The sequence below is a fragment of the Aotus nancymaae genome, unplaced genomic scaffold (genome assembly GCF_030222135.1).
Source record: "Aotus nancymaae isolate 86718 unplaced genomic scaffold, 86718_ANA_hifiasm-v0.15.2.pri h1tg000021l, whole genome shotgun sequence".
NCBI classification, from domain to species: domain Eukaryota; kingdom Metazoa; phylum Chordata; class Mammalia; order Primates; family Aotidae; genus Aotus; species Aotus nancymaae.
In genome coordinates, this window is record NW_026988433.1 from 21,096,091 (window position 1) to 21,109,522 (window position 13,432).

General features: G+C 42.8%; 1 protein-coding gene across 1 annotated transcript in view; it reads left to right on the plus strand.

Annotated features, from left to right (window-relative positions):
• The window catches only part of NAA25 (N-alpha-acetyltransferase 25, NatB auxiliary subunit), a 76,428-nt gene that overhangs the window by 4,063 nt on the left and 58,933 nt on the right, over positions 1-13,432 (plus strand). Inside the window, exons 2-3 of the mRNA XM_064379822.1 lie at positions 9,389-9,474; positions 11,388-11,526. Of these exons, the coding sequence (XP_064235892.1) occupies positions 9,389-9,474; positions 11,388-11,526 (225 nt within the window). The remainder of the gene's footprint in view (positions 1-9,388; positions 9,475-11,387; positions 11,527-13,432) is intronic.

A 13,432-nucleotide genomic window follows, 5' to 3' on the forward strand; every position in this document is an offset into this window, starting at 1 on the left:
AGTCACCACACCCTGCCCATTATTCTTCATTTTAAAATGTTTTCAGTGGTTATGGATTAGGGAACGGAAGGGATGGAGGGAGATAATAAATATCTGATTCTGTTTTGTTATGCAGCCCCCCCCCCATACTTTTATTTATTTTTATTTATTTATTTTTTTAATTTCACCCTTTTATTTTTAAATAATTGGAAGTGGAACTGATGGTCAGGTATAGCACTTAATAATTATCTGTATAGAATATGGAAATTGCTAGGTCAGCAAATTGCATAATAGAAATAGAGAAGGTTCAAAGTAGGAAAAATGTTTGCGTAGTCTTTAGAATATACACACATACAGAAATAAGATGTCTTGTTTAATATGTTGTACTGGCCTGCAGTCTTGGACTAGCCTGGATTAGGTATAGTGTATTTTCCAGTGTGTGACAATCACTTCTTTGGTGAGTTAGGACATTTCTCTTGGGTGCCTGGCTCAGGTAATTATTCTACTATAGTTCATAGTTTAGGAGTTCCTGACCTCTGGATGGTAGATCGATGCTGGTCTGTGGCGTGGTAGGAACTGGCCGCATAGCAGGAGGTGAGCAGCAGGGTGTTGCCGGGGAGAGCATTACTGCCTGAGCGCCACCTCCTGTCAGATTAGCTCATAGGAGTAGGAGCACAAACCCTATTGTGAACTGTGCATGTGAGGGATCCAGGTTGGTGCTCCTTATGAGAATCTAATGCCTGATGTCTGAGGTAGAATGGTTTTATCCCAAAACCATCCCTCCCTGCCATCTGTGGAAAAATTGTCTTTCATGAAGCCTGTCCCTGGTGCCAAAAAGGTTGGGGACCACTGCTCTAGTCCATTAATGAAAACTCTCAAGTCCTCAATCAAAAGTGGTATTTATTTTAAAAAAAAATGCTATTTATTCTGACCTCCTGTTGGACAGTGTGGTAGCTTTGTGAGTCTGGTCCTATTTTGCCTCAGAAGTGACAGGGTACCTTGGTGAGTGAAGACTATCTTGCCTTTCTGTAGAAAAGTCACCCTTGGCACAACCTATTTTTTTCCATTCTGAAAATATGACCATTTAAAAAGCCCCAACTTGCTAGAACTCGTCTCAGTGGATCTAGAACTTCCAGCACCATCTAATTGCTGAGACCACCTCTGACACCCACCTTGCTCATAACCAAAAGAGTCCCTGTTGGTCTTTTGCCCTGGATCTGTGACATTCTGGATTATTTTTGTGTTCAGGTATGGCCAAGTGCAACAAGCATACAAGGCTGGGCACGGTGGTTTGGCTGGGCGAAGTGGCTTACACTCATAATCTCAGCACTTTGGTATGCCAAGGTGGGTGGATTGCCTGAGGCCAGGAGTTCGAGACTAGCCTGGCCAACATGGCAAAATCCCATCTCTACTAAAAATACAAAAATTAGCCAGGTGTGGTGGCAGGTACCTATAACCCCATCTACTTGGGAGGCTGAGGCAGGAGAATTGCTTGAACCCAGGAGGCAGAGGTTGTGGTGAGCCGAGATCGCATCATTGCACTTCAGCCTGGGCAACAAGAGCGAGACTCCATCTCAAAAAAAAAAAAAAAAAAAAAAAAAAAGATGCTAGTGATTATTAGAGAAATAGTAGGCTAGTACCAAGCTGACACTTTCTCTTTAATGTAAAGGAAGTATTAGGAAAGAGATTAACTTTTTCACTGTGCGTATAATCTAGGGCTGTCTGCAAGAACTAAAAATATTTCATTTGGAGTGGCACTTACCCATGCTTTGCAAAATATTGCTTTAACCAGTCCATCTTATTGCTTCTATTGCCTGATTTGTGGATGGCTGCTTTTGGCTGACTCCTTTTATTAAGGGAACGGCACCATTCTTCAAGGCCAAACTACAAATACCCTTGAGTAACTTTAAAAAACTTACTAAGAAGACAGACTTTGCCGGCTCACGCCTGTAATCCCAGCACTTTGGGAGGTCGAGATGGGCGGATCATAAGGCCAGGAGTTTGAGACAAGTCTGGCCAATATGGTGAAACCCCGTCTCTACTAAAAGTATAAAAATTAGCCAGGCGTGGTGGCGGGCACCTGTAGTCCCAGCTACTCAGGAGGCTGAGGCAGGAGAATTGCTTGAACCCAGGAGGTGGAGGTTGCAGTGAGCCGAAATCATGCCATTGCATGGGTGACAGATAGAGACTCCATCTCAAAAAAAAAAAGGAAAAAGAAGACAGATTTAAGATATGGTTTTTATTGGCCTGTTTTCTCCAAGGACTACTTAACATATTACTGATTTAGTAATGTAAAATGAAAATAAACTTTCCCAAGGGACTTAGCAACCAATTAATCACAGTATCCTAGGTGTCCAGGAAAGGGGAGCCTGATACCTGGCTGAATATGGTGAAGTGTTTTAAACTCTTTCAGGTGAAGAAACAATCACATTGATAGCAGTGCAAGTAAAGAAGGTTGCTGTAAATCCTTGTGGGAGCCAATGCAAGAGGGTAGTGCCCCAGGCCCTGATTGAAACAAGAAAGCTGTCAGGACCTGAAGCTTCTCAGTTGCTCATCTCTGCTTTTCGCTGTGTGTCTATTTTTTTCTCTGCTTGGTTCTTTTGTTTTTTTTTTTTTTTTTTAAGACGAAGTCTCGCTCTGTCACACAGGCTGAGTGTAGTGGCACAATCTCAGCTCACTGCAACCTCTGCCTCCTGGGTTAAAGTGATCTTGTGCCTCAGCCTCCCAAGTAGCAGAGATTACAGGCGTGTGCCACCATGCCCAGCTAATTTTTTTTTTTTTTTTGGTAGAGACGGGGTTTCACCATGTTGGCCAGGCTGGTCTTGAACTCCTGACCTCAAGTGATCCGCCTGCTTTGGCCTCCGAAAGTGCTGGGATTATAGGAGTGAGCTACGATGCCCTGCCTGCTTGGTTCTTCAGACTGTTTTTTCCTGCTTACTCATCAACTTACCCAGAATCCAACATGTTGGCTTTTGTAGCCACACCAAGCTGTGGCTGGGGAAGGGAGGGTTCATTATCCTCACCCCATAGGCTTAATCTCTCTAGATTTTCCAATAAATGTAATTGACATTTTTTTATTCTTATATAAATGCTATGTGAATAAAGAGTCAAGAGACAACTCTTTTTCTTTGTTCCACATCAATCAACTTGCATCCCCGAAAGTTTCTTCAAAATAGAGATTCTGGAGCTGCCACTGGTAACCTCAGACTTAAAATTTTTGTTATTTTCCAACTGAGGTTCCTTGTAACTTACTGACTCTGGCTTTCAGTGTTCTAGTTACTGAGTACCAGGAAGAAACCTGATTTACCCAGCTTGGATCAAATGTCCACCCTGGGGTGGGCTGCAGTTTCATGGTCTAGACATGGTCATCTAGTCCTAAGCCTTCAGCAGGGGCACTGGAAACCATTCCCAGACAATAAGGCATGGGCAAATAGGTACATTGTATCAGAACCTTGTCAACTACAGAGGGAAAGGGAAAAATACACTTACAGTCTTGACCTTTGGTCTGATCCATTTATGGGCAGACCTTCAGAGATGGATCTCATCAAAGATGTTTACCCTTTGATCAAGATAGGTTCTATGAACCTGGAACCTTGCAAAATCGTTGAGTTAGTAGTAACTTAGAACTGATTCTGAATGAGATTGGCATCAAGTTATGAGGAAGAGAGGGTATCGTTTATTGAGCTGGTTTGTCTTTGTCAGGTAGTTTATAAGGACTGTCAGCTGAGCTAAAGATTTAAGAAAACTGGTATTAGATATTTAGGTATTTAGACCAAGATCATGTGCTTTTAGATTTCTGTGATTCTCCAGTGCCTCTCCAGAATATTAGGTCTTTGACCTTCCTCTCTAAATTGTGATTCCCTAGAGTAAGGCTTTTTATCTTTTTACCTAGCATTATTGGTGCTCATCAATGTTAAGTGCATTGAAGAGATGGAACTCATGCATTCTTGTGACTAAGTTTTAGTTAAGTGTTCATTGCAGAAATATTTAAACCGTATAGTAAAATGACAGTTTATTTCTGTTATTTGGGACACTCTGAGCTACCAGGGTCATAGATTATTTTATGTTGTCTGTGCCTTTGCTGATTTGGGACCTTGATGAGCAAAGAGGAACCTGGTGGTGGTAGAGGATTGTGAACTGGCCTGCATTCAGTCATCTTTGCATATTTAGAATTGACAGCTACTGTACTGTTTCCCATTTATGATGCTTCTCATTTTTCTTCTCTGGAAATGAATCTGCTTTTGTAAAAAAAATAATAGACTGTTTTTAGAGCAGTTTTAGGTTTACAGAAAAATGAGTAGAAAATACAGAGTTTCCAAATACTCCCTCTTCCCATCCCCATGGTTTCCCTTATTATTAACAAGTTGGATTCATACAAGTTTGTTACCTTTGCTAAGCCAACATGATACATAATTGTTAAATAAAATCCATGCAATAGTTTAGGCCTCATTCTTTGTGTTGTGTATTCTATGAGTTTTTGACAAATGTATATATCCACCATTATAGTATTATACAGAATAGTTTTAGTGCCCTAAAAATCCCCTCTGTTCCACCTATCCATCCCAACCCCCATCCTCTGTCAGTCACTGGTTATTTTACTATCTCTATAGTTTCACCTTTTCCAGAATGCCATATAGGAATTTTATAGTATATAGCCTTTTCAGATTGGCTTTTTTTCCCCCTTAGCAATATGAATTTAAGGTTCCTCCATGTCTTTTTTCTTTGCTTTCTCTCTGTTTTTTTGTGCTTGATAGCTCAATTCTTTTTTTTTTTTTGGGACAGGGGTTTTGCTCTGCCACCCAGCGTGGAGTGCAGTAGTGCAATAATAGCTCACTGCAGCCTCGACCTCCTGGGCTCAAGCAAACCTCCCAAGTAGCAATACCCGGCAAATTTTTAAATTTTTTTGTAGAGGTGGGGTCTTGCTGTGTTGCCTGGGCTGGTCTTGTATTTCTGGCCTCAAGTGATCCTCCTGCCTCAGCCTTCCTAAGTGCTGGGATTGCGTGAGCCACTGCACCCGGCCTAACACAATTTCACGGTGGGTTTCCATGTTCCTTAAAATTCGAAATATATCAGCCGGGCATGGTGGCTCATGCCTGTAATCCCAGCACTTTGGGAGGCTGAGGCGGGCGTATCACTTGAGGTTGGGAGTTCGAGACTATCCTGGCCAACATGGTGAAACCCCATCTCTACTAAAAATTCAAAAATTAGTTGGCCATGGTGGCTCACACCTGCAATCTCAGCTATTCAGGAGGCTGAGGCAGGAAAATCGCTTGAACCCAGGAGGTAGAGGTTGCAGTGAGCTGAGATAGTGCCATTGTACTCCAGCCTGGGCAACAGAGTGAGACTTCGTTTCAAAAAAAAAAAAAAATTTGAAATATATCGTGCATTTCAGTAGTTAAACCCCCACTCCAAATCCCCCCCAAACCAAATAAAATCCAAATAACCCAATTAAAAAATAGGCAACGGGCCTGAATAGACATTTTTCTGAAAGAAAGAAAAGACATAATAATTGCCAACGTGTATATGAAAAGGTGTTTAATGTTGTAAACGTCAGATACATGCAAATAAAAAATGCAATGAGATATCACCTCACACCTGTTAGGATGGCTGCTACAAAAAGGACAAGAAATAAGTGTGGCAAGGGTGTGGAGAAAAAAGACCCTTGTATACCGTTGAGAATGTAAATTGGTAGAGCTATTATAGTAAACAGTGTGGAGGGTCCTTAACAAGTTAAAAATAGAACTACCACATGATGCAGCTATCTCTCTGCTGGTTATATACTGAAAATGAATGACATCAGCAACTTATAGAGATGTATCTTGCAGTATTATTCACAGTAGCCAAGACATGAAATAACCTGTGTGTTCATTGATGATGAATGGATAAAGAAATGGTGGGATATATATACACAATGGGATATTACTGAGCCTTAAGAAAGGAGATACTGCCATTTGTGACAACATGGATGAACCAGAAGATCATTATGCTAAGTGAAGTAAGCCAGACACAGAAAGAAAAATACTACGTTATCTTGCTGGTAGAATCTAAAAAGAGTTGAATACTTAGTAAGAGAGTAGGACAGTGGTTACCAGGGGCAAGGAGGAGGGGAGAAAATGAGGAGATATAGGTCAAAGTATACAAACTCACAGGTATGTAGGATGAGTAAGTCTAGAGATCTAACATATAGCAGGACTATAGTAATAATATTGTACTGTATGCTGGAAATTTGCCAAGAGATAATTTTAAGAGCTCTTATCACACAGAGTAAATGTGTGATGTGATGGATATAGTAATTTGCTTCACTGTAGTGATTATTTCACTATGTACAGGTTTATTAAAACATCATGTTCCTGGTTGTGGGTGACTCATGCCTGTAATCCCAGCACTTTGGGAGGCTGAGATGGGAGGCTCACTTGAGACTAGGAGTTCAAGGCTACATTGGGCCATGATTGGGCCACTGTACTCCAGCCTGGATGACAGAGTGAGACCTCATCTCAAAACAACAACAAAAAAACATATTGTATATCTTAAACATATACAATAAATTTTTTTGGGAAATGGATGCATAGCTTTGAGAAACCTAAAAGTCAATTGTTCTTCAAAGTAAGTGCTAATTACTGTTTTAACAAGAATGTTTTAAAATGCTATTTTCTGGCCAGGCGCAGTGGCTCACACCTGTAATTCCAGCACTTTAGGAGGCTGAGGTGGGTGGATCACCTGAGGTCAGAAGGTCGAGACCAGCCTGGCCAACATGGCGAAATGCCATCTCTACTAAAAATGCAAAAATTAGCTGGGTGTGTGGTGTGCCTCTGTAATCCCAGCTACTCGGGAGACTGAGGCAGGAGAATTGCTTGAACCTGGGAGGCAGAGGTTGCAGTGAGCTGAGATCGTGCTACTGTACTCCAACCTGGGTGACAGAGTGAGATCTCATCTCAGGAAAAAAAAAAAAGGGCCAGCTGTGGTGGTGCAGTGGCTCACTCCTGTAAATCCCACCACTTTGGGAGGCCGAGGTGGGTGGATCACGAGTTCAGGAATTCAAGACCAGCCAGGCTAACATGGCAACACCCTGTCTTTACTAAAAATACAAAAATTAACTGGATATGGTGGCAGGCACATGTAGGCCCAGCTACTGGGGAGGCTGAGGCAGGAGAACCACTTGAACCTGGGAGGTGGAGGTTGCAGTGAGCCAAGATACTGCCATTGTACTCCAGACTGGGTGACAGAGCAAGACCCTGTCTTAAAAAAAAAAAAAAGTACTATTTTCCTTGCCTATTCCTGCTATTATTGGACTTCATTTCCTTACCTCCCAATTTCCTCCCCACCCCCCAGTTGGAGTCTCTCTGTCGCCCAAGCTAGAGTGCAGTGGCACACAAGCTGGAGTGCAGTGGCACAATCTTGGCTCACGAAACCTCCATCTCCCAAGTTCAAGTGATTCTCCTGCCTCAGCCTCCCAAGTAGCTGGGACTACAGGTGCGTGCCACCATGCCTGGCTAATTTTTGTATTTTTAGTAGAGATGAGGTTTCACCATGTTGGCCAGGATGGTCTCGATCTCTTGACCTCGTGATCTACCCACCTCGGCCTCCCAAAGTGCTGAGATTCCAGGCGCGAGCCACCATGCCTGGCCCAACCACCTCCCAATCTTATGGGTAAAACCTCTCATTTTTTTCCTTAGCAAATTATACTTAACTCTGTGGGAAAGTCAGTACTCATTAAATATATCTTATTGAAGGAACATAGTCTACTTGGTAGATTTGAGGCTTGAATACTATAAAGGCTACTTTCTAGTTATTATTTTAATTTTTAAAGAATTTAAGGTTTTGGTGACTAAACTCATTAATTATCCATAGATGAAAATATGAATGTGATCTCATCTAAATACGAATAGTATTGAATCTTCACTAAGGACTAATATAACACAATTACACTGCTTGTAGATAAGAGATGACTATAGGAATTTAAGTTTGTATTCTGGACCATCCTAGCCATTTATAGTTAAAATTAGATCAGTGATATTTTTATTTATTAAAATTTTTTTTTAAATTAAGAAAGGATGCTTTTGGCCAGGCGCTGTGGCTCACGCCTGTAATCCCAGCACTTTGGGAGGCCGAGGTGGGCGGATCATGAGGTCAAGAGATCGAGACCATCCTGGCCAACATGGTGAAACTCCTTCTCTACTAAAAATACAAAAAAATTAGCTGAGCGTGGTGGCACGTGCCTGTGGCCCCAGCAATTCGGGAGGCTGAGGACGAAGAATGGCTTGAATCCAGGAGGCAGAGGTTGCAGTGAGCCGAGATTGCGCCACTGCACTCCAGCCTGGTGACAGAGCAAGACTCCATCTCAAAAAAAAAAAAAAAAAAAAAAAAAGATGCTTTTTTGAATCAGGGTCTCACTCTGTTGCCCAGACTGGAGTGGCGCAGTGGCGCGACCATAGCTCATTGTAGGCTCAAACGATCCTCCTACTTCAGCCTCCTGAGTAGCTGGGATTACAGGCACATGGCAACATGCCTGGCTAATTTTTATATTTCTTCTAGAGACAGTGTCTCACTAAGTTGCCAGAGCTGATCTCGAATTCCTAGGTTCAAGTAATTCACCCACCTTGGCCTCCCAGAGTACAGCCACTGCACTGTACCCATGATGTTTTTATTTTTTTGTTTTATTATTATTATTTATTTTATTTTATTACTCTTTTTTTACACAGAGTCTCACTGTGTTGCCCAGGCTGGAGTACAGTGGCATGACCTCAGCTCACTGCAACCTCTGCCTCCCAGGTTCAACCAATTCTTGTGCTTCAGCCTCCTGAGTAGCTGGGACTACAGGTGTGCATCACCACTTCCTGGCTAATTCTTTTAGTTTTTTTTTTTTCTTTTTTTGAGACACAGTTTCGCTCTTGTTCCCCAGGCTGAAATGCAATGGCGTGATCTCGGCTCACCACAACCTCCACCTCCTGGGTTTAAGCAATTCTCCTGCCTCAGCCTCCCAGGTAGCTGGGACTACAGGTGGGCACCACCATGCCCAGCTAATTTTTGTATTTTTAGTAGAGACGGGGTTTCACCCTGTTGACCAGAATGGTCTCAATCTCTTGACTTCATGATCCACCTGCCTCAGCCTCCCAAAGTGCTGGTATTACAGACATGAGCCACTGTGCCCAGCCTAATTTTTGTAGTTTTAATAGAGACAGGGTTTATCCATGTTGACCAGGCTGGTCTTGAACTCCTGGCCTCAAGTGATCCACCTGCCTTAGCCTCCCGAAGTGCTGGGATTCCAGGCATGAGCCACCATGCCCAGCCTCCATGATGTTTTATATAGCAAATTAAGACACTTTCCAAAACATCTCATACCAGTTGGTGCATTTTTTATGTTTGTTGTTGAAGGAATATAATAACTGTCACATAATTTGTTTTTACATAGATTATCTTGACAATGGTAATAATAAAATGGCAATTCAGCAAGCAGATAAACTGTTGAAGAAACATAAGGATCTGCATTGTGCTAAGGTAACTTCATTTGCCCTTCAGTTACTTATATTTGGCGGCTTATATTTGTAATTCGATACCTTAAAGAGAAAGGGTGTTAAATCTCTTTACTATTTGTGTTTTTTCTTTTTTTGAGACGGAGTTTCACTTTTATTGCCTAGGCTGGAGTGCAATGGCGCGATCTTAGCTCACTGCATCCTCTGCCTCCCGGGTTCAAGCGATTCTCCTGTCTCTACCTCACGAGTATCTGGGATTACACATGCTACCGCCATGCCCAGTTAGTTTTGTACATTTTTTTAGTAGAGATGGGGTTTCTCTTTTTTTTTTTTCTTTAAAGACGGGGTGTCGCCATGTTGGCCAGACTGGTATCGAACTCTTGACCTCAGGTGATCTGCCCGCCTCAGCCTCCCAGAGTGCTGGGATTACAGGCACGAGCCACTGCACCTGGCTATTTGTGTTTTTTCTCGGTACTTTTTAGGTCAGTTTTTTCCATGGTCACTTACATGCCACAAGTGATACTTCCTTTTTTTTTTGAGTTGGAGTTTTGCTCTGTAGCCCAGCTGGAATGCAGTGGCGGGATCTCGGCTCACTGTAATCTCTGCCTCCTGGGTTCAAGCAATTCTCCTGCCTCAGCCTCCTGAGTAGCTGGGACTACAGGCACGTGCCACCACGCCTGGCTAATTTTTTGTAATTTTTGTAGAGATGATATTTCACTGTGTTAGCCAGGATGGTCTGTATTTCCTGACCTCGTGATCCGCCTGCCTTGGCCTCCCAAAGTGCTGGGATTACAGGTGTGAGCCACTGTGTCCGGCCGTGATATTTCAATAAAAGCTTGCTGTTTATTTATTTGCATATTACTTACCTAATTTAACTATTTTATCTTCACAGAATCCTTTTAAGCAATATTGTGCACTTTTTTTTTTTTTTGAGACAAGGTCTCTATCACCCAGGCTGCAGTGCAGTAGCATATCTATGGCTCACTGCAGCCTTGGCCTTCTGGGCTTAAATGATCCCCTCATCTCAGCCTCCCCTGTAGCTGGGAATACAGGGTATACTACCATGCCTGGCTTTTTTTTTTTTTTTTTTTTTGAGGTAGGTTCTCTCTCACTCGGTTGCCTCGGCTGGACTGCAGTGGCATGATGACAGCTCACTGCAGCTTCGACCTTCCAGGCTGAAGTGATCCTCCTACCTCAGCCTCTTGAATAGCTGAGACCACACAGATGTGCACCACCACACCTGACTAATATTTAAACTTTTTGTAAAAATGTGGTCTCACTATGTTGCCGAGGCTAGTCTTGAACTCATGGACTCAAGCAATCCTCTCACCTCGGCCTTCCAAAGTGCTGGGGTTACATTCTTGAGCCACCACATCTGGCCTGTTGTTTTTCTTCAAATTTTTCTACAGATAAAAGGTCTCACTCTGTTGCCTAGGCTGGTCTCAAAGTCCTGGGCTCAAGTGGTCCTGCTGACTTAGTCTCCCATAGTGTTGGAATTATAGGCATGAGTGCACCATCCCAGGCCTATTGTTTACTCTTTTTTTTTTTTTTTTTCCGAGACAGGATCTCATTCTGTCGCCCACGCTGGAGTGCAGTGATGTGATCAACCTCCTGGGCTCAAGCAGTCCTCCCATCTCAACCTGTCAAGTAGCTGGGTGCACGCCAGTGTACCCAGCTAATTTTTTATTTTTTGTAGAGATAGAGTCTCATCATGTTGCCCAGACTGGTATCGAACTCCTGGGCTCAAGTGATGTGCCCATCTTGGCCTCCCAAAATGCTGCAGTTACAGACGTGAGCCACCGCACCTGGCCTGAAACTCGGTTTAGCATACCAGCAACCTAGGCATACCTTAACACTTGTGCTTTCAGATCTGCTTTCTTTGGTTCATATTTCCTTTTCTGTCCTTTTAAACACTGATTTTTCTTTTGTTACTATCAGGTTTTAAAGGCAATTGGTTTACAGAGAACTGGAAAGCAAGAGGAAGCCTTTACTCTGGCACAGGAGGTGGCAGCCCTTGAACCCACAGATGACAACTCACTGCAGGCACTGACTATCCTTTACCGGGAGATGCACCGACGTATGTTTCTTTCTTTTCATTGTTTTTGGATGTTTCTGATTAAGTTATCTGTTTGTCCTTTGACAAATCATGATTTGTCACCCATGATTTGAATGGATGACAGTAGGTAGAATAACGCATTAGCCAGGGTTTTTGAGAACTGTAGATAGAAAGGGTAGTTTACAAGCATTAGGATCCTTGAATTGGAATGAGGATTAAAGTGACTTCGTTTGTGATATTTTGATTTGCTGAATGGAGACCTCACCCTTATTTTCACTTTTTAATATGGAAAATGTCAAGCAGATAAAAATAGAATAGAATAATAAACTCCATTGTTCTCATTATCCACCTTCAGCAATTAACACATGGCCCATTTTATTTTGTTTACACCCTTTCCCCTGCCAGATTATTTCAGAGCATATCCTAAGTAGTCCATCATTTCTTCTGAAATGAAGGTTTTTATTGTTGATTTCTAAAATATTTTATTGTGAAATAATACACATTTTTCATAGTACATATTAAAAAAGAATCTATGTAATATATCAGTAAATTTGATGTATAATAATGAAAACTCATGAACCTACCACCTAATTTTTGTTTTTTTTGAGACAGAGTCTCACTCTGTTGTCCAGGCTGAAGTGTAGTGGCGCAATCTTAGCCTACTGCAACCTCTGCCTTCCAGGTTCAAGTGATTCTCCCACCTCAGCCTCCTGAGTAACTGGGACTATGGGCATGCACCACCATGCCTGGCTAATTTTTTGTATTTTTAGTAGAGACTGGGTTTCACCATGTTAGCCAGGATGGTCTCGATCTCCTTACCTTGTGATCCGCCCACCTCGGCCTCCCAAAGTGCTGGGATTACAGATGTGAGACATCGGGCCCGGCCTAATTTTTTTTTTTTTTTTTGGAGACGGAGTCTTACTCTGTCACTCAGGCTGGAGTGCAGTGGCTCAATCTCGGCTTACTACAGCCTCTGCCTCCTGGGTTCAAGTGATTCCTGCCTCAGCCTCCCGAGCAGCTGGGACTATAGGCGCGTGCCACCATGCCCAGCTCATTTTTTTTCTCTTTTGTGTATGTGTGTTTTCAGTAAAGATGGGGTTTTCATCATGTTAGCCAGCATGGTCTGGATCTCCTGACTTTGTGATCCGCCTGCCTCGGCCTCCCAAAGTGCTGGGATTATGGTTGTGAGCCACAGTGCCCAGCCCCCCACCACCTAATTTAAGAAATGGAGCGTTTTGGACACGTCTTTGTAGCAATGTGTAAGAAAGAGAGAGAAAAAATAAAAATAAAAATAAAAAAGAAATGGAGCATTGGTCGGTGTGGTGGCTTATGCCTGTAAATCCCAGCACTTGGATGGCCGAGACATGAGGATCATTTGAGGTCAGGAGTTTGAGACCAGCCTGGCCAACATGGTGAAACCCCGTCTTTACTAAAAATACAAAAATTAGCTGGGCATGGTGGTGTGCACCTGTAATCTCAGCTACTCGGAAAGCTGAGGCAGGAGAATTGAAACCTCCACCTCCTGGGTTTATGCAGTTCTCCTCTCTTGGTTTCCCAAGTACCTGAGATTATAGGCATGTACTACCATGCCCAGCTAATTTTTGTATTTTGTTTTTATTTTTTTTTGAGATGGAGTCTCGCTCTGTTGCCAGGTTGGAGAGCAGTGGTGCAATCTTCACTCATTGCAACCTCCGCCTCCCACGTGCAAGCGATTGTGAGTAGCTGGAAGTACAGGTGTGCACCACTATGCCCAGCTAATTTTTGCATTTTTAGTAGAGATGTGGTTTCACCATCTTGGCCAGGATGGTCTCGATCTCTTGATCCGCCAACCTTGGCCTCCCAAAGTACTGGGATAAGAGGTGTGAGTGAGCTACTATGCCTGGCCGATTTTTGTATTTTTAGTAGAGATGGGGTTTCACCATGTTGG